The 22,096-nt window shown below is 30.5% G+C and overlaps 3 protein-coding genes across 6 annotated transcripts; 1 reads left to right on the forward strand and 2 right to left on the reverse strand.

Moving 5' to 3' along the window:
- Positions 1-641: 641 nt before the first annotated feature.
- Positions 642-6,501, reverse strand: LOC112782488 (uncharacterized). 4 transcript variants are annotated; one of them, XR_011878913.1, is made up of 12 exons: positions 5,829-6,501; positions 5,653-5,728; positions 4,823-5,028; positions 4,614-4,700; positions 4,430-4,522; positions 3,043-3,197; positions 2,843-2,927; positions 2,672-2,758; positions 2,466-2,585; positions 1,542-1,689; positions 1,285-1,453; positions 642-970 (listed from the first exon to the last, which is right to left on the reverse strand). XR_011878913.1 is itself a non-coding variant. In XM_025824894.3 (12 exons), the coding sequence occupies exons 1-11, from the start codon at positions 6,192-6,194 to the stop codon at positions 1,286-1,288; spliced, it is 1,545 nt and encodes a 514-aa protein (XP_025680679.1). In that variant the 5' UTR covers positions 6,195-6,501; the 3' UTR covers positions 642-970; position 1,285. The 4 variants fall into 4 exon arrangements, 2 of the variants coding, with proteins under 2 accessions (XP_025680679.1, XP_025680678.1); XR_011878912.1 differs by having other exon boundaries at positions 642-990; XM_025824894.3 differs by having other exon boundaries at positions 1,542-1,643.
- Positions 6,502-10,004: 3,503 nt separating this feature from the next.
- Positions 10,005-15,781, forward strand: LOC112783076 (4-coumarate--CoA ligase-like 9). Its single transcript, XM_025825835.3, has 6 exons — positions 10,005-11,375; positions 11,850-12,039; positions 13,642-13,784; positions 14,588-14,655; positions 14,989-15,091; positions 15,465-15,781. Exons 1-6 carry the CDS (start codon positions 10,350-10,352, stop codon positions 15,588-15,590), a joined length of 1,656 nt encoding a protein of 551 aa, XP_025681620.1. The 5' UTR covers positions 10,005-10,349; the 3' UTR covers positions 15,591-15,781.
- Positions 15,782-15,959: 178 nt separating this feature from the next.
- On the reverse strand, positions 15,960-19,109 carry LOC112783077 (uncharacterized). The gene is made up of 5 exons (XM_025825836.3): positions 18,743-19,109; positions 18,548-18,619; positions 17,188-17,354; positions 16,867-16,978; positions 15,960-16,371 (listed from the first exon to the last, which is right to left on the reverse strand). Exons 1-5 carry the CDS (start codon positions 18,770-18,772, stop codon positions 16,156-16,158), a joined length of 597 nt encoding a protein of 198 aa, XP_025681621.1. The 5' UTR covers positions 18,773-19,109; the 3' UTR covers positions 15,960-16,155.
- Positions 19,110-22,096: the final 2,987 nt, after the last annotated feature.

Genomic DNA, 22,096 nt, shown 5'->3' on the forward strand with positions numbered 1-22,096 from the left:
AACATATACTCTAAATAAGAAATTCAAAGTGGGGCATCATCTCCATTCTCCAATAACAAGGAATTAATTTTGGTTCCAACTATGAGACGTTTTTAAAATATAAAAAAGGGAAATTCATATATTTCTTAAAATAATTTGTAGAAATGTAAAATTTGTTGAATTAATTAAACCGTATACTGTTTTCATTTAAAACAGGACTTAAACATATTTTAAAAATAATACATCACTAACAGCAACTAATAAATAAAAATAATATAGTCCTATATATTACTTTTATATATCAATCTGACATATATATTTTAAAGAGCAATTTAAAGTATATGATCTATTGAAAACCAATCTGATGCACATGTAATCTTTAAAAAATCATTTTAACTATTAACCCAATTTATGTTTCTACTTTTAGTATGGGTGGAGTGTACAGAAGTCCAGAGGGGATTGTTGAATGGTCAGATAAAGAATGGTGAATTGGGAAATGATTGATGATGATGGAGAAAATGATGATAAGTGTACAAATTATTTTATATTTACTATAAATGTTCATGTAATGAACTAGGAGAGGGTAAGTGTTATAATTAAAGGGCTTGAGTGAAGGTCGCTTTAATTTTCCCTAAACAATAAATGAAATTATAATGCAGAGATTATAACAAATTAACAATATATACACAATTGATATTGGAATTTGTAATTCATGTTTTCATTTACAAATATGGCTTAACTATCATTCAAATTGTCAAAGAGAAAACCTACAAAGATTGTAACAGAAAACAAAAAGCATGGATGCTCTATCCCTCATGTAATTCAGCAACACATAACTCAAGGGCCAAAGAGAAATACTTTTGATCTTCAGGACGAAATGCAAAGAGCTCAAGAGCACCCCTTCTAATTTGGTAATCTTATGATCAATTCTAGGCTCACCAATCACGAAAGCGTATCAGCACCTCACGAGCCATGATTTGAATAGATAACGCTGTAATGCACATATTAGACCTGTCATGATATTTTAAATCACTGTCTTTTCTTTCGGTTACAAGTATCTGAATTATCACCGCTATTATTAATAGAACCCATACACATCATATGCACAAGCATTTACTGAAGCAGTAAAGCAAAAATAAAAAATTAAACGAAAGAAAGAGGAACAATACTTATGAGAGGCAACTACATATAACTTTGCTCTCAAAATGGTGATTGGCAAATCGTGACTTACTGCAGATGTAAAAAATTATGTTTTATACAATAAAGACATTATGTAGAGAGAGAGAGAGAGAGAGAGAGAGAGACCTCATTTCAATAAAGGTGCATAGGGAGCAGGGCAAGGAGATACACTGTGGTCTGGTAGATGGTCTATGAAATCATTGGTTGCCTGCAAACACGCATGAAGCATTCTCTTTTCTAATCTAACAAGCTGAGTAGCAACTCGCTTCTTTGGATTCAAATTATCATCCGTCAACTGGTGTAAACATAGAATATCAATAAAAAGATCATAAATACTTGATTTTGATGAAGTCATCTTCTATTTTGGGGTAAAATAAAAATACCATAGACTCATCTTCAGCCAAAGTAGTAGGATAGCCTGCCAGCCGAGTCATGAAATAATCAGCAAGCTGCTCCAACACTGCCCGTTCCATACATGGGCTCACCTACAATTCACAATCGAAGCCAACTTTTTACGGTGGATGATTTATTCTGCAATTATTATACAATAATGCCAGGTAAAAAATTGAAGGATATGAAATTTATTTTAGCACAGTACATAACGAGCAAGAAAAATAAGTAATAGACAAGTGGAAAGGACATCACAAGAACTTGATTTACAATCCAGGACAAAGTTAAAGTGCTGGCAAAAGCTGGTTTAGCGGAGACGAACAGGGGCTGTGTTCCCTTTAAAAATTTTATGAAGTCTACACATATATGTATATGTTTACTAAATTAAAAAGCTCATTGGCAGTGCTATGACCTTCACATTTGCTCCACTAGGTGCTGGGTTCAAAATTTCCATGTTTTTTTACCAAATTCATCCTTGACTCTTTAAAAAAATTATTTTAACTTTGTTTAATCCCTGTTCTAAGCATTCACTAGAAAGGAATAACTTCAACCATTTTCCTCTTAACTTACTCATTCAAGTGTTTGTGTTGTAGTAATTAACTTCATGGGGTTGTTTTGCTAACATCTTATTGCAAAAACAAGAGTTAATGCATTTAATGTCAACAAAAATAGAAACACTTTTTTTTAATGAGTGCTCTAGACAAAACCCAAATTTATTTTAGTTATTTTTATCTTAGATTTACTTATATGATTTTATATTTTATTTTTTTGAATAAAATAGCATAATCAATAAGGGCTAGTATATTTAATCAAACTATTCAATTGAATGTGTTATATGTATACCACTCTGTCCGGATTATGTGTTTTCTTAACATTCCACAGACTCATCTATGAAAAACATAACACGAGAAACTTACAGGACAAACTGGACCTTGAGAGGAAATGACAGATTGCATCTCAGAAGGATCTGAAACATATCCGAGCCGCAGATAAGGAAGCATATCTAAGACAGCTTCTCGTTCCTTCCCTGTGTACACCTGCATCAAGCTTAGAACTAAGGAATTGATATGAAGAACATTGAATAACCTTTGTTAGTATTACTATAACGGTTCAGTATTAATACATGAAAAACTTGAATCGATAGTTTTCCGTTTCTTTGTGCAACCATTCTTTTATCTTGGTACTGTGGATCTTCGGTATTCAAAGCTGCCTGGGACATATATATCAGCAAGATCAACAAACAACAGAATTGTGAAATACTGAATGCGATAAAGAGTAAACGTACACCTCATACCTCAACTATTAGGCGATCATATGAATTATCTTCATCAATGAAACCATAATTTAGAAGTAACTTTGAGTTAGGCTGTGGCCCACACCTGAAAATGGCCACTTTCAAATCTTATAACAAAGCAACTGATGACAAAATCAATACAAAGTAGCCGGAAGGTTTTGGAAGAGAAAATATTCCCAGTTACTGTCAAATAATTATACCAGACAACAATTGGATCCCCGGCCTTATATGGACGATCAACGACTAGCTCCACAGCACCATCAACAGCAGTTAACATTGCCTTGCAATTACTTCTGTATGCCAGTAAAGGAGGTCCCAGGGGAACTAAAGCAAATCTACGAGCTAAACTCACTTTCTGATCCAGTAAGAAAAACAATCAATTTTCATTCTTTTTAAAAGGGGAAAAAATGCAAATAAAACAAATAAAAAACATATTGCTAGGCTAACTGCATCTGTAGTCCAAATAGGAAAAGGGCACTGTTATCCCAGCAAACACTTCAATTTTCAAATGCCAGAAACAGAACAATTTACTATTCAATGAGAAGTCTAGCATGAGATCTTAAAGCTCAATCAAGGAATAATGTAAACAACTATCCATACATTACATAGAAACTAGTGCATCATGGAAAAAATAAGAAATAACTGGATTACTAATATTCAATAAAGCATGTAGAGAGTAATGGGGTACCATGTCCAACCATCTAGTGTCTTGAAAATAGGCTGTGCAATTTTTGTTAGCCTCTACATACAGTAGTATCTTCATAAAGAAGAGACTCATCACCACTGTTGTATATGGTTTTTACCACATCAACATAAATTGTTTCCTGTGCTACCATTTGAAGGTTAAATGGTGCTTCTTCAATTACTTGCCTAAATCTTTTGGCATACAGAAGTACAATGTTAAGTAGCTAAGAAAGTGGGAAACCACACCTTAAAAACTAGCTATTAAGGAGGAAGAATCACTCTCCTTAAATACAACATCAAGCATCCCATACTACTTAGTATGGGACATTGGGTACCCCATAATACCCAAGTCCCTATAACACAATCCACCAACCCTAGAGAGCCAACGTCCGCAGCAACTTCACTCTATTGACACTGACCCAGCAGTGGCCACTCAGCTATCAGCTATTAGTATTCGATATTCACCTTAATCCAACCTATAAGTGGCCCTTTCTGTGCCGCCGATGACCTGACTCTAAGATCATTGCTAAGTATCCAAGGAACTAACTATTAAAAGGGAAAAACCACCCCCTTAACTACAACATCAAGCATCCCATCCTACTCGATATGAGACTTTGGCACCCCACAATACCCAAGTCCCTAACATATGATCATATGTAATAAGAATCTTATTAAACAGATTTGGCAGCACACACACACACACACATATATATATACACATACACATACACACATCATCGTAACAGGTTACCAAGTGAAACCACTTGGAATATAATTTCTTCAATTTAAGTGGCGAAATATATACACACAAGCTTAATAGATTAGTCAACACTCAACACTCTATCAGTCCAGATTGTTTGTGCATCTAATGTGTAATATCAGATAAGAAGGGAACTTCTTTACCTGCAAATGAACTACACATGACTGAACTGCAACAAAGGCTTGTTTGAAAATCTCATAGGAAAAGGCCTCAGTAGGAATGTCATATGGATATTGCTGCAAAATACACACAATGTAAGCACCAAGTCTCATAATATAATCGAGTATTTGACTATTATACTTTTTATTGTAGTGCATGTTTAGTTACCTGAAAAAGAGAACCAGCCATAAACCAGACTGTGTCAAGTTCATTATACTCTCTTTTTATTCCTTCAGCCCTTTGTAGAACTTCAACCTAAAGCACACTTACCAGAATTTTAGTTTGGGTATATTTGAAAATTTTAGAAATTTCAACCATTAAACCTTTGTAGTTGAATGTGGTGTTAATCTTTAATGAGGATTGGGAAGAGGGAAAACCTTTGTGGGACTTCCAGTAAGGTAAGCTAGCTCAGAATCTGACCACAGTAGAGGTGATTCTACTGCCATCTGGCCCCTGCCTCGCTGACGATCGAGCTCCCTAATGTATGGATACCAGAAAGACTTCTTTCCTTGTTTTTTCTCATACATCAGATACAATGCCAAGCATGCCAATTCGGACAATTTGTTTGTGGTCAATAGCTCAGCTGGAATAACAATAAAGAATGAGATACAAATATAAATATTGAAATGTTTTGATACACCTCCAATCTGTTAATATTTTACCATAGATGAACAACACAATGCCACATACATTTATTCATTTTAAGAACGAACAAAAGCCTCTCTTCTTCCCATTATCCAAGGAAGTAATTTCTGTCAGGTATTTTGCCTAATAATGTTGACTCCAAAAGGAGAAAAATCTCTTCCATGTAGTAATGTCTGGCACTAGCTAAGAGCAAACAAAAAAAATGACCTATCAACATATGCATCACCTAAGCTACTATAGCAAATCAACGTCGTGAAATCCCCTTAAAATATAAAATATTTTTAAAACCACTATGCCACCTGAATCTCAAGAACTGAAACCATATAAGTCAAACGTCATAAAACGCAAAAAACCACCCATGAGTACCATCGCTTATTTGTTTAGTTAAAAAAGCTAATAACCATTAAGTCCTCCAAAATTCTTAAAACAGAAAATATTATAAATGCTTCTTTATGTTTTCCAAATAACTTCAATTTTAATTTCTTAAACAGCAAAAAAATCGCAATCTATAATCTTGGAAAGAGGTACTGGACATAACAGATCAAAAGAATTTAACAACTACCAATAGTCTCGTTTCCTAAGACCCTTTCCAGCGTGACCACCAACGAATTTGGAACAGAGAATGCAACATCACCAGCCTGCAATTAAATAATAATAAATTTAAATAAAGGAAAAGAAAAAGAGTAAACACTACTTTGGTGAATAGAAAATATGAATGATTTTGAATTATGAATGAACCTGAAGATCTTCACTAGCAGCTACATAATGTATCGGTTTGTGTGCATCATGGTGCGAAGGTCTTTCATTCAGAACAACTTTGCAAGGAGGGAGGCCATGCTTGTGCATCCAGGATTTCAAGTCGCCTTGCTCCTCCTCCTTCTTTCCGGCGGAGACGACGGCGGTCTCGCCGCCACCGGCGAGCAAGGTGTCGCGGCTGGAGGCAGAGCAGTAACATTTCCGGCGGAGGGAACGGAGGCGGCTCTTGCTGACTGATACGGCGAAGAATGTGGGCAATGCAGGGAGAGGATTAGCAGAGGAATGGCGAATTGAAGGGGAAAAGAAGCTTTTGTCTGAAATTGGAAGTGTGAGGCGCGAAACTTCCATGAAGTTAGGGTTTAGGAATTGGGAATTTTGAGTTCGATGAAGAAGATGCTTTTTTTCTCCGAGTTTCTGAGTAAGTAGAAGGAGAAGTGTGTTGGTGTGAGATATTTTGGTGCGAGATTTTGGATTTTAGCATGCACTATATATACATGATGGTTTTGGGTGAACAGAAAGATAAGAGAAATAAAGCCAGAAAAGACAGGAATGGATTGGAGGGAAACAAAAAACTCTGCTGCGAAAATCTTCTAGTTCTACACTTAGTTTGGGTGCACAAACCACGAATTTCCATGACTCATTAGTGAATTCAAGCAAATGTTATTCCTATTGATCATTTTATTTTTACACGATCTTGTTACGGATTTTAATTTTGATGTACGTTCATTAATCATAAAATAATTTTATATATGCATTTAACAGCATAATATTATATTAACAAAAATAATTATTTTTTATATTTATCGTATGAATGATTATTAAAAATAATAAATATAATTATACTATCGATATATTGAAACTAAATTTATTATGTTATATACATAAAAAATTATTATAAAATATGTTAAAATATAAAATTTATAATAAAATTAGTACTCTATATATTTGTAGTTGATAAAATAATTTTCAAAATAATAAAATTAGTTTGTAACTTTAAAAAGATGATTTTTTTTATAAAATTGTCTGATTATTAATTTTTTATTATTTTAAAAAAGAGACTAAATTAGTAAAATCACCAATTTTTAAAAAATATAATTTTAATTAATTTAATTAGTAAATTAAAAATAATTATATTTTATTTAAAACGTTAGAAAAAATTAAACTCAATTTAGTATGAGCTGAGCCTAATTATTTATTTTTAATTTTTCAGTTAATTCTAGCTTTTTTGTTACAAATATATAGTATGAAAATTAAAAAATAATTAACTATTAAATATAAATAAATAATAAATAATATTAAATATTAGTGACGAAAGAAATAGTATAAATAGGGACTATATTATTATACATTATTATATTAGGAGAGAAAAAATAAAAAAATAAAAAATATTATTCATACATTAAATACTTTTTATATTTATATAAAAATATAGTTGTTACTAATTAATTGTATGTTTAAATTTTTTTCATTAACAAAATAAAAAGAACGTATTTTGATTATTAAGAGAATATTGATTTAATCGGTAATTATCATAAAGAATATACATGTAGTGCAATTGTTAAAAAAAATAGGTAAATCTTAATTTATTAAGAGTTTTTTTTGTTTAATTATTATGTTGGTCCCTATAGTTTTGTAAAATTTTTAATTAGGTTCTTATATTTTTTTTTAATTGAGTCCTTGTACCAAATTTTATTTTTAATTGGATTTTTAAACTTTTTTTTTCTTTTATTTGAGTCTTTGTATTAATTTTTTTTAATTGAGTTCCTATATAATTAAACCAATTACTGTTAAGAAAGATCTAATTGAAAGAAAAAATTTAGTGCAAAGACCTAATTAAAAAAAATATAGAAACCTAATTAAATTTTTTTTAAAATTATAGGACCAACAAAATAATTAAACTTTTTTTTCATTCATTTAAAGTAAAAAAATTATAGTTTTAATAAGAGAAAAGTTTAAAGGTCAGTAATTTTAATTGATATTAGTTAGTATTTTTAACAAACAATCTAACACATCTTTAATTCAATAGTCTAACACTATACTTTTAGCTAATATTTTTTAATATAAAAAGTATTAAAGGGTCAATAAAATTTATTATTTTTATTAATAATATATAAAAATATAAATTAAAAATATATTATTAAATTATTAGATTAAAAAAATTAAATTAATAATTAAAATATTAATTAAAAGTAATAAATTTTACTTGGTTTTGAGCTTTGATCCTTTAATATAATAATAAGGGTTTTTTATTTAAATAAAATATTTGGGTTTCTATATTACCTGATTCTCCTAAATGGTTTTTTTTTAACGTGAATCTTTTAAACCATATAATATATAAATCGTCCTAGGGTTGTGTGTTTTAATAAATATATAAATCATTGTATCTTGGGACGATTTATGCATAAATTGCATAGATGAATAAGGCATAAATCGTCCCAGCCCACTGTGTGTTACGAATAACACGTAAATCGTCTTAGCCTAGGATGATTTATACATTTTAACCTAAAACACTCTACCCTGGCACAATTTACGTGCTTCTTCCTAACTCTCTACCCCTAGCACGATTTACGTGCAAATCCCAAACCCATAAATCCTTAGTACGATTTTTATTTGTATTTAACGATAATTTTTTTAATTTAAAAATTAATTTCTAATCAATATTTAACACTTGATTATTAGTAAAAATTATATATTAATTTTATAAAAAATATAAAATAATATATACCATTTTTAAAAATTAATCATTTCATCTTTGATTTTTCATAAAAAATAATTAATTAATACAAATAATATTTTAAAAACTTAAATTTTGGAAACAAAATAAAATTATTTTAAATATTTTAACATTTTAAAATAATTTTTTTTAATTACAAAAATTCTTATATTTTGTGACAAACAAATAACTTGTTACAAACAATATTAAATTTTCTGACAAATTAATTTTTTATTACAAAATAATTGGAGTTTTTAAAACAAATGAATATTTTGTTACAAAATATTTTGAATGTTTGCAACAACTTTATTTTTTGTTACAAAATATTATAAAATTTTGTAACACACTGATTCGTTATAAAAGCCAAAATAATTTGTAACAAAAAAATCAAATTATTACAAAATATCAAAATATTTTGTAACAAATTGTATTGTTGTTACAAAATATTATTATTATGCAACAATCACTAATTTTTGTTATAAAAATTAATATTTTGTAACAATTTTAAATTTGTTACAAAATTTTTGTTACATAAATATTTGTGTAGTAGAATATTCTAGAACAAATAAATAAGTCAACAAAATATAAATTTGATGAATAAATATATGAAAATTAACTTTAATTAATATTAGTTTATTTTTATTGTAAATTAATTTTTTTTATTTTTTAAATTGAAAATTTAAAATTTAAAATTTAAAATTTAAAATTTAAAATTTAAAATAAAAATAAATTCAAAAAAATTGTAACTTAAAAAATTACCTTCTTAATTGAACTCAAATTTGATATAGTAGTAAATATGGTGTGATTGCATCAAAAAATAGTTGTCATATATTAAAGAAACACATGTCTTTTTAAGTCTAGATGAGTTAGAATTCGAATTACACATAAAAGTTTTTACAAAAATCGTCCTAGGAATTTGTGGGTTTGGAATTTGCACGTAAATCGTGTTAGGGGATAGAGGGTTAGGAAGAAGCACGTAAATCATGCCAGGGTAGAGTGTTTTAGATTAAAATGCATAAATCATCCTAGGCTATGACGATTTACGTGTTATTCGTAATACACAGTGGGTTGGGACGATTTATGCCTTATTCACCTATGCAATTCATGCATAAATCGTCCCAATGTATAATGATTTATATATTCATTAAAACACACAATCCTAGGATGATTTATATATTATATGGTTTAGGAGATTCACGTTCAAGAAAACCATTTAGGGAATCAGGTAATATAGAAGTCTAAATATTTTATTTAAATAAAAAACCCTAATCATCCGAATTTTATATAATATAGAGCACTCTACTATATAGAATGAGATTGTATAAAAAAAATTAAATTCTTTTTATAGTTATTTTTTATTATTTTATTAATATTTAAAATATAGATCCCAATATTTTTAATCTCTATTTCATCACATAAAAAAAATCTATAAACTTACATTTTTAGAGTATAATTCACCATATAAACATTGTTGGTTTGATCATTCATCTTCAACATAATTAAACATCTTGTATATCCTTTCAACTTCAATAGTACCATACCATCACAATTCACATGCATACAATAGATCTTCTTCTCTAATTCTTATTATCTCCTCTATAATTCATTAGCATTTTTCGCCGCTACAACCGACACATTCTAAATGGACGATCATCGCATGGTGACAATCATCTCACTAGTCACTATTTGATTGGATGCACGTAACCATCTGCCACTTATTCAAGAGATTCTAGACCTAACCAAAAATGATGTATTAACTCGGCTCCAAATCCAAGCACTCACGCACACACATGGAACAAAAAACAGCTACCTCCAACAGCGTCTTAATTGACCCAAGCAACGGTTTCAACCGCGCTACCAGAACATTCCACAGCCTAAAACCCCCTCTCCGCCTCCCTCCTCCACATGCCACCGTCTCCGCACCATCATACGTTCTCTCTCTCCGTCGCAACTCACCTTGGTCCGACTCCGTCACCGCTCTCATCGACTCTGCCACCGGCCGCCACCTCTCCTACGCCGATTTCATCCGCCGTTCAGAAACCCTAGCTGCCAACCTTACATCCCTCTTCAAACTCTCCAAAAACGACACCGCTTTGGTCCTCTCTCCAAACCTCCTCCACGTTCCTATCCTCCACTTCGCGCTCCTCTCCCTCGGCGTCGTTGTTTCGCCGGCAAATCCGCTTGCCACGCGCTCCGATCTCACGCGCATCATCCGCCTTAGCAAACCTACCATCGCATTCGCCACGTCATCAGCGGCTAAGAACCTTCCCAATGAGTTCCGTCACGGGACCGTCCTCATCGACTCGCCCGAGTTCGATTCGCTCATGACAGCGAGTCGACCCGGCGCCAAACTCGAACAAGTGGAGGTGAGTCAGTCTGACGTGGCAGCTATTCTTTACTCTTCAGGAACCACAGGGAAGGTGAAGGGAGTGATGCTGACTCATCGGAACCTGATTGCAATGGCAGGGGTATACAATGTCGTTCGGGCGCAGAGGGAGAAGCCCGCCGTGTTCCTATATACGGTGCCGTTTTTCCACGTGTTCGGGTTTACGCTCTCGCTGAGGGCGGTGGTGCTATTGGAAACGGTGGTGTTAATGGAGAGATTCGGGTTGAGGAGGATGATGGAGGCGATAGAGAGGTTTCGAGTTACGCACATGGCGGCGGTGCCGTCAGTAATGGTAGCGATGATGAAAGACGACTTGACGGCGGCTTATGATTTAAGGTCGTTGGAATGCGTCGCTTGCGGCGGGGCTCCTCTCGGAAAGGATACCGCCGCGGCGTTCAAAACAAAGTTTCCCAAAGTGTTAATCTTGCAGGTTAGGGAGTTATTAAAGTGTTTCTTACTCTTTTTTTTTTTTTTTTTATATTTAACCTGTTACAAATTTTGTTTTTTCTTCCCTTTTTTTTGTGTGTACATACTACATATATAGTCATGACTCATGAAACTATAAACCATAAACAGTGATATTGCACTAAAAATTTTAGAAATACCAAAATATTTCATGTTTGTCTTATTAGCTACTATAAAAGTTTTTATAAAAAATTAAAATCAATTAAAAGGTAGCCTGATTTGTACTTTTCCCTCAAGATCCTCATTGGTATCTCTGTCTCTCTCTCCTCCCACTAGCCAGAATCTTTAAATCCATTTTAAATTTGAAGTTATATTGTAAATCTTCTTTGTCGTGGCAACTGGCAAGATTAACTTAAAAATGAAAAATGAATAGGAAAACAGTAACACATACTCCTTACTTAGAATAGTTCATCTTATATCGAAGAAGGAAATATTGCAGGGATACGGTCTAACGGAGTCAACAGCAGGGGTTGCCCGAACAACGAATCCGGAGGAGGCAAGCCGATCAAGGACAACAGGTAAGCTGGTGTCAGGTGTTGAGGCTAAAATTGTAAATCCAGACACAGGGGAGCCCATGTTTCCTGGTGATCAAGGGGAACTTTGGCTCAGAGGACCTTCAATTATGAAAGGTATTCAATTAATAATACTTCTTCCTAACAACTATTATAGGATAAAAATTTTAAAGTGATACTTATTAGCTAAATATTTTATTAATATTTAGTGTAGCTATTCTGTACCAAAAAAAAAAGTGTTCCCCTACGGGAAACATGTGCGAATCTAGTATAGGAGAATAATGGAAAGAAGACTGAAAGCATGCTTGAATTGTGTGTGTTTAAAACGTATGCCACAAGTATAGTATGCATTTTGTCTCGTACTAAAATATTATATTTATTTAACTAATTATTTATCTATTATTTATTACATATATAATAGTTTAGTTAAAATGTGAACAAAGAAGTTTATAAATGGTGAAATTACTACAATATGGACAAAATGGTGTGTTATATTATTTCTTGATATTTAACAATTGAGCTCAATTTGGTTAAATTATTACAATTAGATTCTCTTATAAGTTACTTTTTCTTTTCTTTTCTGTTGAGAAGTATTTTAGTTGTTCTAAATTGAGAATTTATTTAAATAAAATTATAAAAATAAGTTGGAGACACAAAGTTGTAATGATCCTTTTATTTCAAATTTTTAATATCTTAAGTTAGTCAGCACATTAAGTTATAGATCACACCTGAGTATACATATTTAAAATAATATATATAGAATAATATTATATATCTAAATTTTTTTGTTAATTAAGTCCAACTAAATTAGTTTAATATAATAAAATTAGTTATGACTAGTATTATTTTAAGTCTTAGTGCTTGTTTGAACTTCATTAAGTTGATAAAAAAAAAATTTTCAATGAAAAAATATTTTTTTTAGCGTGTTTGGTAAATTTCTAATAGTAAAAGTAAAAGTACTAGAAAAAAAAAATCTTTTTTGAGAAGTTACAATTTACATCTTTTTTTAAAAGATCTTTTTTCTTTAAAAAAAGATGTTTTTTCACGTAATAAATAAACAAAAAAATACTTTTATATGGTTATATCCAAACATAATTGATAAATAAAAAAATCTTTTTGCATGCGTTATTCAAACATTAAATTACTTTTATTTTTCTATAAGATCTTTTGAAAAAAGATAATATTAAAAAAGATTTTTTTTTAAAAACTCATCCAAACAAACTCTTATTGTTTAACTTGATTGAACTTAATTTACAAAAAGATTTCAATATGTAATATTACTCATACATATATTAAGAAAGTATGAGCCCATCTCTTTATGCGATTTTGGAATTATCTGTTGTTTTTAAAAATTTAGTTGATTTAGTTATGAGAATGAATTTTTCTTTTCTTGACTTCATCATTTTTTTTAATAACACCATGAGTCTTATTTCTTTTTTTTTATAATACCATGAGTCTTATTTCTTTAGATACATATTTAATCAATATTGTAACATTTTTTTAAAAAAATGATAATTATATATAACAATCAAACTCATTAAATTGAGTTATTATTATTCTCCCTGCAATGCTTTCAAGATGTAAGGTCGTCGTTGAAATCTAAAATATCTTATAATCATCAAACTGATTCATGAAATTATATATTTTTGAATTTGAGTTTTAGTATTAGATTTAGAGAAATGACAGTCCAAAACATTTTTCTTATTTTATTGGGAGCAGGTTATGTTGGTGACCCAGAAGCAACTTTAGCAAGCTTGGTGAATGGGTGGTTAAGGACTGGGGACCTCTGCTATTTCGATGAAGAGGGTTTCCTCTATGTCGTTGACAGGTTGAAAGAGTTGATCAAATATAAAGGCTACCAGGTAAACTATTTCCCTTTCTTGCTTCCAAAAGTTTTTCCCTTAAATAATATGACTTTGCCACTACTGTTAAATTAATATGACTAGTGCATAGTAGTGAAACATTACCGATCATAATGTTCGTCCTGTATATAAATTATAGTGTTTATTTTCTAACTACTATTGTAAGATGAATAAATTATGATATATATGTGTGTTTTTAATTATTCTAATTTATCTCTTGTCTTAAGAATTGAGTGGTTATTACTTATTTCTAAATGTGATAGGGTGTATTACAAGTATTGCATCTTTTTAGAAATATAATTTTTAAATAATTTATATGTGTGAGATATTTTTCACATCTTAAACTAATTTTTGGGGTTAATTGAGCACATTTACTTTCAAAATGGTATAATAGCCTATTTAATTCAATGTTATTCGGTTATTGCACTATTCACACACAAAAGTATTTGAAAATTGCAAAGAAATACAAAATTGAGGTCTTATCAAAATCATCATCCACTTTTATTATCAAGATGATATTAACTAATTTTTAAATAATACCAATACACCGTTAATCTAATTTTGATAATAATGGAACAAAATTTTATTACATATGTTCATTTATTTAAAAATAATTTATCTATTCATTCAATTCTAAGCATTACCAATATTTATTTATTACTTTTGTTAGTATGTGTTTTTTAGTTTCGATCAGATCATTATTTTAAAACGAAGTGAATATTTTAATAATAAATCTTAGTTACAAATCTGAAGGACCTTTACACTGTCATGATTAATTTGTGATACTTGATTGTACATTGCAGGTGGCCCCTGCAGAATTAGAACAAGTGCTCCATTCGCACCCTGAGATAAGCGATGCGGCAGTTATTCCGTAAGATTACTACGATGAAATCTAAACTCTTAAAACAACACTTATTTTTAAAGTTCATTTAATGGAATAATGGTTTATTCCAATAAAAAATTTTCCATTAAATAATTCAAAAGTATAACAATAATTTTTAATCGATTATTACTTACTGTAATTCAAGATAAATCTGTTTTCATTTTTTCGTATATGAACACAAAGCATTTAGAAAAAAGGACTGGAATTGTAAGGGGCATTAGGATTAGTAGTTCAGATTTACCATAATAATAATAATAATAATAATAATAATAATAATAATAATAATAATAATAATATTTATACATCGTTCTTCATTCACAGATATCCTGATGAAGAAGCTGGTCAAGTCCCCATGGCCTTTGTGGTAAGAAAGCCCCAAAGTTCCCTTGGTGAAGCAGAAATAATTGAATTTGTTGCTAAACAGGTACTTTATCCATTTTTCCATATTCAATTAACCGATCATAAAAGATAGATATTAATGATATTATAATATAGAATGACTAATATAATCAAATTTAATTCGTATTTATAATCAAATTTCTAATTATTACTATCAAATTAGATTTATATTTATAATTAAAATAAAAATTAAAATATAAAATACCATGGTGGTTAATTTATAATGTTTATTTCTTAGGAATTTTTTTATTATATTAAAATGAATTTATGTGATATATTTTATAGTATTAAACTATTGATCATATACTCGGCCCCACTTAATAGAATAAGATTTAGCTAGTCTTAATATTGAAATGGAAATTGTAAATCTTATTCCTGGGTGCTTTGCCTTGTTGCAGGTTGCACCATACAAGAAAATAAGACGTGTAACATTTGTTGACTCCATACCAAAGAATGCAGTGGGGAAAATTCTAAGGAAAGATTTAAATAAAATTGCCCTTGAAAGACATATCTCTAGGCTATAAATATACTTCAGTTCGTTTTATTTTATTTCTTTGGGTGGGGTTGTAATTCTAGGATTTTTAGTTTTTTACTACTTAAATGTCATATTTTGCAAGAATAATAGTATAATTATTAAGCTCAATAAATGGTTAATCATTTAGCCATTAACAATGAAAAGCAAAAGAATAATCAACTTCTCATACTTGCCCGGAAATGGCTCTTCATATCAGACTCGGATAAGAAGTAAGAACATAGCTAATTCCCTAAACTGAGCAGAGTGTTCTGATATATGCTTGAGAAAATTACACTCATCTCTATATGTAACAGACTAAATTGGTGGGGACTGAGCATATGAGAAAAGTAATACAATTTCCCACAAAGCAATACCCATGTAGGAGAAATGATGATGTTTATTATTCATACTCACGATTTGGAAGCAACTCTAATTTCATAAGTCAAAAAATTCACACTAAAAAGTTGCAAGAAATCATAACTAGTGAATCAAAGAAGGCATAGAGTTGAGATTCAGAATACCATAGAACAGAATACCATAGAACAGAATCATCTCCATAGAGTTGACTAACGTCCTCATGCACTCTCCTCTGGAGCTTCTCTCTTTTTGCCTTTCTTGGTTCCATCAGTATTCTGTTGTTGCTGTTCAGCCTTCTGTGCTCGAACCATTGCACGCCTTTCTCGTGGCCGCATTTCTCGTACGCTTCTAGGAGGCATTACATAAGGTTCAAGTGGTCGATCACCAAACGGATGCTCACTGCTGGGGAAGATCCTCAGCTTTCGATCCCTATCCTACACCAATTAATCATAATGTAAAAAAACGAGGTCTAATTGTGTATATACACATACATCAGAACCAAAGTGTAACAAAATGTAAAGAAAAATTAATTAACAATCAGAGCTATCTAAGAAAATGATTTTTTACAAGCCATTCATCTCTGAACATGTATGAGAATTACCTGATGATTTTTCTATAATTCATTTCAATTCAAATCAATTCTATTCCAAAATCTTTTTGTTCAAAACACACCAAAAACAGATGGAATAGAAGGCTGTGCTAGAACTGGAAACTAAAACAGATGGATTTTTGAGTTCAGGAATAGACCAGAGAGTAGAGTAATCAATGAATTCCAGGGGAAGAGTGAAATACAAGAGATTTTAGGCGAACTTATTAATATTAAGCAAAAGACAAAGTAAACATGTACAAACTCTGGCTCCGTACAAGTGTAATTAAATTCCATATTCACGATTTAAATTTTCAAAATTAAGGGTCAATGTTGCACTTACATCACGCAATTTGTTTCTAGGCAACATGCGCAAAACAGCTTTGCGAATGACTTCTGTAGGATCTTTGGCCATCTGATCCTTGAAAGTCCTTTCCTTGAGGTGGCCCACATACCTATACACCATTATGTCTGTATTAAGTTACATCACAAGATTGTGAATAATGCAAGAATATTATGGGGCATAAGAAACTCCATAGCTAAAAAGCAAACATAATTGGGGACAACGGTTGTTGGACCATAGAAGATAAGCATATAGATAAAAATAAAATCATTTGATATTTCACCAATATTTAAACTAAAGTGCTTAAGGCACAACACTTGCCCTGTATGCCAGTAATAGACCTTGTCTGTAAGTTTTCTCCCAGTGACACAAACATCCTTTGCATTAAGCACAATGCACATATCTCCATCATCACGATTAGGTGTATAAGTTGGCTTATCCTTTCCCTGAACTACAGTAGCAATTTGAGATGCTAACCTCCCAAGAATCTACTCAAGGAACAAATTCATTAGTTAAATTATCTCATGAATTAAGATAAGTAAATTATTCAATAGCTGATCACTGATCAGTGGACAGAATCCAAATGTAGAAAGCTTGGACATGCCAACTTACTGGTATGTCTACATCTCCAAAAAATATTGGATACCAATATTTAGTGGGCATGCAGTCAACACAAATATTATATACTTGAACAAGACTCCAAGAGTTGAAAGACTCAGCTTGACAGTTGACACAATATTTTAAAATGATTATTTTACCACCTCAAATATTGAAATGTTCAACACCATTTACAATTTCAGATAAAAAACAATTTGGAGAGTGAACTCTGCCAATGAAATAGATTATGAAAACAGACAAAAAGTAAGTTTAGTTAATCTTTATATGTACAAGGCTAGTTCTACAAAATATGTACCAGTATATATGTTTTTTCAAACTATGTCAGAATAACAAGTATTTGCACATGCCTAGTTCAGTGGTTCTACTAGTTATAGTATACGTTTTTACAAGAGGGGTTAAAGAACAAGTACCAGCACATGACAAACATCAAGAATATTTCATATTTTTCTTTTATCTCTTTTTGTACAGGGGAGTGGTGAATATTGATTGTTTAACACCTATGAATTATGATGAGTATCACTATCAGCCTCTCATAATTTGAAATGGTAGTTAAAGGTACAAAGATGTGAGACCTCGAGAAAACCTTCACTGCAACTTTAGCCATTTCTTTTTAACTAATTCACCTAATAAACTACTTTGAAATTCTCAACTTTTAATATGTCATGATCTTATGAGGAAATCAATTACAATAATTTAGAAAAATTATATTTATCTTTCTAAATTCCCTAAGCTAGCTTAACTATATATATAGGGTTTACGATTAATATATACAAGATATGGAAATGCAACCCAAAAACTGAATGTTTGCAAAACATTTCATTGATCAAATGCTGAAATGCGGTTAGATCAAATAACAACCAGCAAGCATCGCAAAGCAAAACAATCATATTCATCTTGGAACGACACAACACAACCCTACCCTTTAAGCAAAAAACAAAGCGAAAAAATGTTCTGGCTAATGATTAGAATCCAAAATCAACAACACATTGTATAATGCGATCATAGTCGCAGTTTGTATGAGGATTTCAACAGAATCAGCAAATATGAGAAACTGAGCACTCACCTGTCCCTTGGCATCGAAAACCCGCCACCGGAGACCATCAAGATTAATGCGCCTTAATCCAGCCGCTGCTCTCTGATAATATTTAAACAAATAAATTCAATACTGAATTCAAAATAGGGTGGAATTTTCACAAACACTTGGCATGCATTTCGTGCCAACAATTATTTAAACAACCAAAGGAGATTTCAGAATTACCTTCATGTTGAAAGCGTTAACCATCTTCATTTTGACCTCTGTTTCTTGTTTCGACTTTCCTCACAAAAATTTCACGGGTTCAGTTAACTTGAGAACAGAATAACACTACCTGATAGGAAAATGGTGAGTTGAGTGAGTAGCCGCAGTTTGGGAGAATGAGTGAGGATTTCAAAGTGGAACGAAAGCAAAGAAGTGGAGAGAGGCGAGACGGCGTCACGGTGACGGTGAGAAGGGACGCCGAGGGAGGGCGGGCAGAGACTGAGAGAGTGAGAGGGTGAGAGGCTTAGGGTTTCAAACAAGGGGTTCTGAAAATGGAACCGCATATCCAACCCCTCTAAACTGCTTCGAACCGGTTTAAACCGGGTTCAGTATAAAAAAATTACAAAAAATAATATATAAAAGAAAACTAATATTGTTGTTTTCATATCAATCATAATCATGTTGGGATTTTTAATTTAAGGTGAAAATTCGAGTGCGATCGATCTCACGTGAAGTTGATAGCGGAAATTCGTTAGTTAAAAATTTAGTCAAATTATCTAACAACTCTTAATTATTAATTTCACATGAAGTCGACTACACCTAAGTTTCCACCTTTATTTAAATTAAATAATTATATAATTTACTGATATACACAAACTGCGAAATAATTACTTAAATAAATAATGTATTATATGTCGGATACTGGAGTTCAACGTGAATATGGGCGTATCTCAAATAGTAAGATTTAGGACATTACACGTAGAGAATCTGACGTATCCAAAGTGTACCGAGATATATTGTAGGCTGAGAAATGAGTACTGAACATCCGAGATGCGTTCAAAAGCTGATTTGGATCATAACATCCGAGATACAGTCAAAACAGGAAGTAAAGTCACAGCACCCGAATACGTGCAGATATAATTTTAGGTAAATTTTAAATTAGACCAAAATTTAAAAATAATTTTAAATTGATATTTTTTGAATAAAATTAATTAAATTGATAAATAAAGATTAAATAAATACTATTCAAACAGTAATAAATTATATTAATTTTAAAAATATTAAAAATTAGTAGACAGTTAAAATTTGAATATGTTCAGTGTTAATCCAATTCTGCTCCAAATTCATTGACACCTATAATTAAAAAAAAATTAATAACTACTTCTAATTATAATCATCCATTGTTCCTAGCGTGTACACTTTTAATTTACAATTATTAAAAAAAAAATTGATATATGTTATTGCTATTATTAATAAAAATTAATTTTACCTTAATTTTAGGTGTCAAAAGTTTGGAATAGAATTGGATTTAACACTAATCGATTCAAATTTTAACTATTTACTAATTTTAATATTTTTAAAATTAGTATAATTTATTACGATTTAAACAGTATTTATTTAATTTTTATTTATCAATTTAATTAATTTTTATTCAAAAATATCAATTTAAAATTATTTTTGAATTTGGTCTAATTTAAAATTTATCTAAAATTGTATTTACACATATCTCAGATGATCTGTCTCTAATTCCTGTTTTATCCATATTTCGGAATCAGCTTTTAAATACATCTTGAATATTCAGTATCTCGTTTTTTGGCTTACAACGTATTTTGAGTGCATTCTAGATATATCATATTCTCCACGCATAATAGCCAAGTACTTGGAATATGCCTATATTCACGTTGGGTTCTCAATACTTGAGATGTGATATGTTGTTTATTTAAGTAATTATACTGTAATTTATTTATATCGGTAAATTATATGATTATTTAATTTAAATAAAAAAATTTAATCATATTACATGTATACAAAAAAATAATACATGTTAAAATATAAAATATAAATTAAAAATAATTAAATAATACATTTTTAATCATACACAAATATATAGCAATTAATTTTTTTGTGCATATAATATTTTTATTTTACTAATATCATTTCACACATAATTATTTTGCATTGTATATTTGAATAAATTTGTAAAAAAAAAAGTGACATTATCAAATAGAAGTAACAGCGTTCATTCTCATAAATATAAATTATATTTTTTTCAATTTTTAAATGAATTGCTCGACCATAAGCGGAGAGTAAAGTACAAGAGCTCAACGAAACAAAACAAATTGAGCCAAGTAACAAAAATAACGAGTCCCAACCTTACAAAAAACACTTCAAACTCACACGCTAACACACACAAAAACCAAACAAAAAAACTTCCTACTCAATAAAAACAAAAGCCCAAAGTCTACAATACAAAAAAATAAAAAATACAACTAACACACCATATCAAAGACATCAAAACGACTATTACTCCAAATATGATCTACATGCACTCTTCCTTATATTAAGAATTTAGTTCCTAATTTTGTGCTACTCTTTGCTTTTTTCTAATTTTTTTTTATTGCATTGTCAATTGTATTGATATTTCTTTTTCATTTTCATAAATTTTTTATCACAATTTTTTATCACTATATTATAAATGGAGTTGAGAATGTAGTTTAATTTTGATGCACAAGTAGGGTGGAAACAGGCCAGGTCAGGCCAGGCTTTGCTCTTAACAGGCCTGGCCTGTCATACAGTTGATTGGTCTAAGCCTGGCCTGCAGCCTGTTATAGGCTCTTTATAAAGTACTAGGTCTGGCCTGTTATTCAGCCTGGTCTGGCCTGAAGCCTGTTAAAAGGCCTGCTAATTTTTTTTTACAAAAATAAAAATATTATTTAAAAAAATTATTTTGTAATAAAAATAGTTATATGTAATATGTCATATATTTAATATTTGTAAAAAATTTTAAACTTTTAAGATATTTAAAATATACAAAAATATTTATAATAAAATATAATAAATTTAAAATATCTCATAATTTTATTAATAATAAATAATTATTTATATATTTAATTATATTTTAACAGGCCCAGGCAGGCCTAACAGGCCTATAAGGCTAATTAGTGAGCCTGGGCCTGGCCTATTAATGTATTAAGGCTTTTAAAAGAGCCTGAACCTGTACCTATTTTATAACAGGCCAGACCAGGCCAGGCCAAACACAGGCCAGACTGCAGGCCCCTGACAGGCCGCCTGGCCTTTTTCCACCCCTATGCACAAGTAATAAAAATTTATATTATCAACACATAAAAATCAAATATTACTTTAATAAACTTAGATTTTTAGTGTAAAGAATTTTACACGTTTATCATTTTAAATTCATTTGTTTAGATGATTCTTTGAAATAATAGAATTGAAAATTAGTTAATTTTATAAATGTAGCAATCGTATTGATTGTGTATGAAAATTATTCTATTTTTAATTTATCTAATTATTAGTGTTCTTGTAGAGGTTGGCCGGTGTATAGCTCGTCTGTCGATGAATGTCTTTAAACTTCTC

This window comes from Arachis hypogaea, chromosome 20 (genome assembly GCF_003086295.3).
Source record: "Arachis hypogaea cultivar Tifrunner chromosome 20, arahy.Tifrunner.gnm2.J5K5, whole genome shotgun sequence".
In the NCBI taxonomy this organism is placed as follows: domain Eukaryota; kingdom Viridiplantae; phylum Streptophyta; class Magnoliopsida; order Fabales; family Fabaceae; genus Arachis; species Arachis hypogaea.

What these genes read in the sequence shown, in the direction of transcription:
- LOC112782488 (XM_025824894.3), bottom strand. Translation starts at nt 6,194, where the DNA reads ATGGAAGTTTCGCGCCTCACACTTCCAATTTCAGACAAAAGCTTCTTT. An exon ending in TGGCTGGTTCTCTTTTTCAG is followed by an intron (nt 4,523 to 4,613) that starts GTAACTAAACAT and finishes TGTATTTTGCAG; the next exon opens with CAATATCCATATGACATTCC. An exon ending in TATCGATTCAAGTTTTTCAT is followed by an intron (nt 2,586 to 2,671) that starts GTATTAATACTG and finishes AGCTTGATGCAG; the next exon opens with GTGTACACAGGGAAGGAACG.
- LOC112783076 (XM_025825835.3), top strand. Translation starts at nt 10,350, where the DNA reads ATGGAACAAAAAACAGCTACCTCCAACAGCGTCTTAATTGACCCAAGC. An exon ending in TCAAATATAAAGGCTACCAG is followed by an intron (nt 13,785 to 14,587) that starts GTAAACTATTTC and finishes TGTACATTGCAG; the next exon opens with GTGGCCCCTGCAGAATTAGA. An exon ending in TTGAATTTGTTGCTAAACAG is followed by an intron (nt 15,092 to 15,464) that starts GTACTTTATCCA and finishes GCCTTGTTGCAG; the next exon opens with GTTGCACCATACAAGAAAAT.
- LOC112783077 (XM_025825836.3), bottom strand. Translation starts at nt 18,772, where the DNA reads ATGAAGATGGTTAACGCTTTCAACATGAAG. An exon ending in TTAACGCTTTCAACATGAAG is followed by an intron (nt 18,620 to 18,742) that starts GTAATTCTGAAA and finishes AAATATTATCAG; the next exon opens with AGAGCAGCGGCTGGATTAAG. An exon ending in TTTTCGATGCCAAGGGACAG is followed by an intron (nt 17,355 to 18,547) that starts GTGAGTGCTCAG and finishes TTCCTTGAGTAG; the next exon opens with ATTCTTGGGAGGTTAGCATC.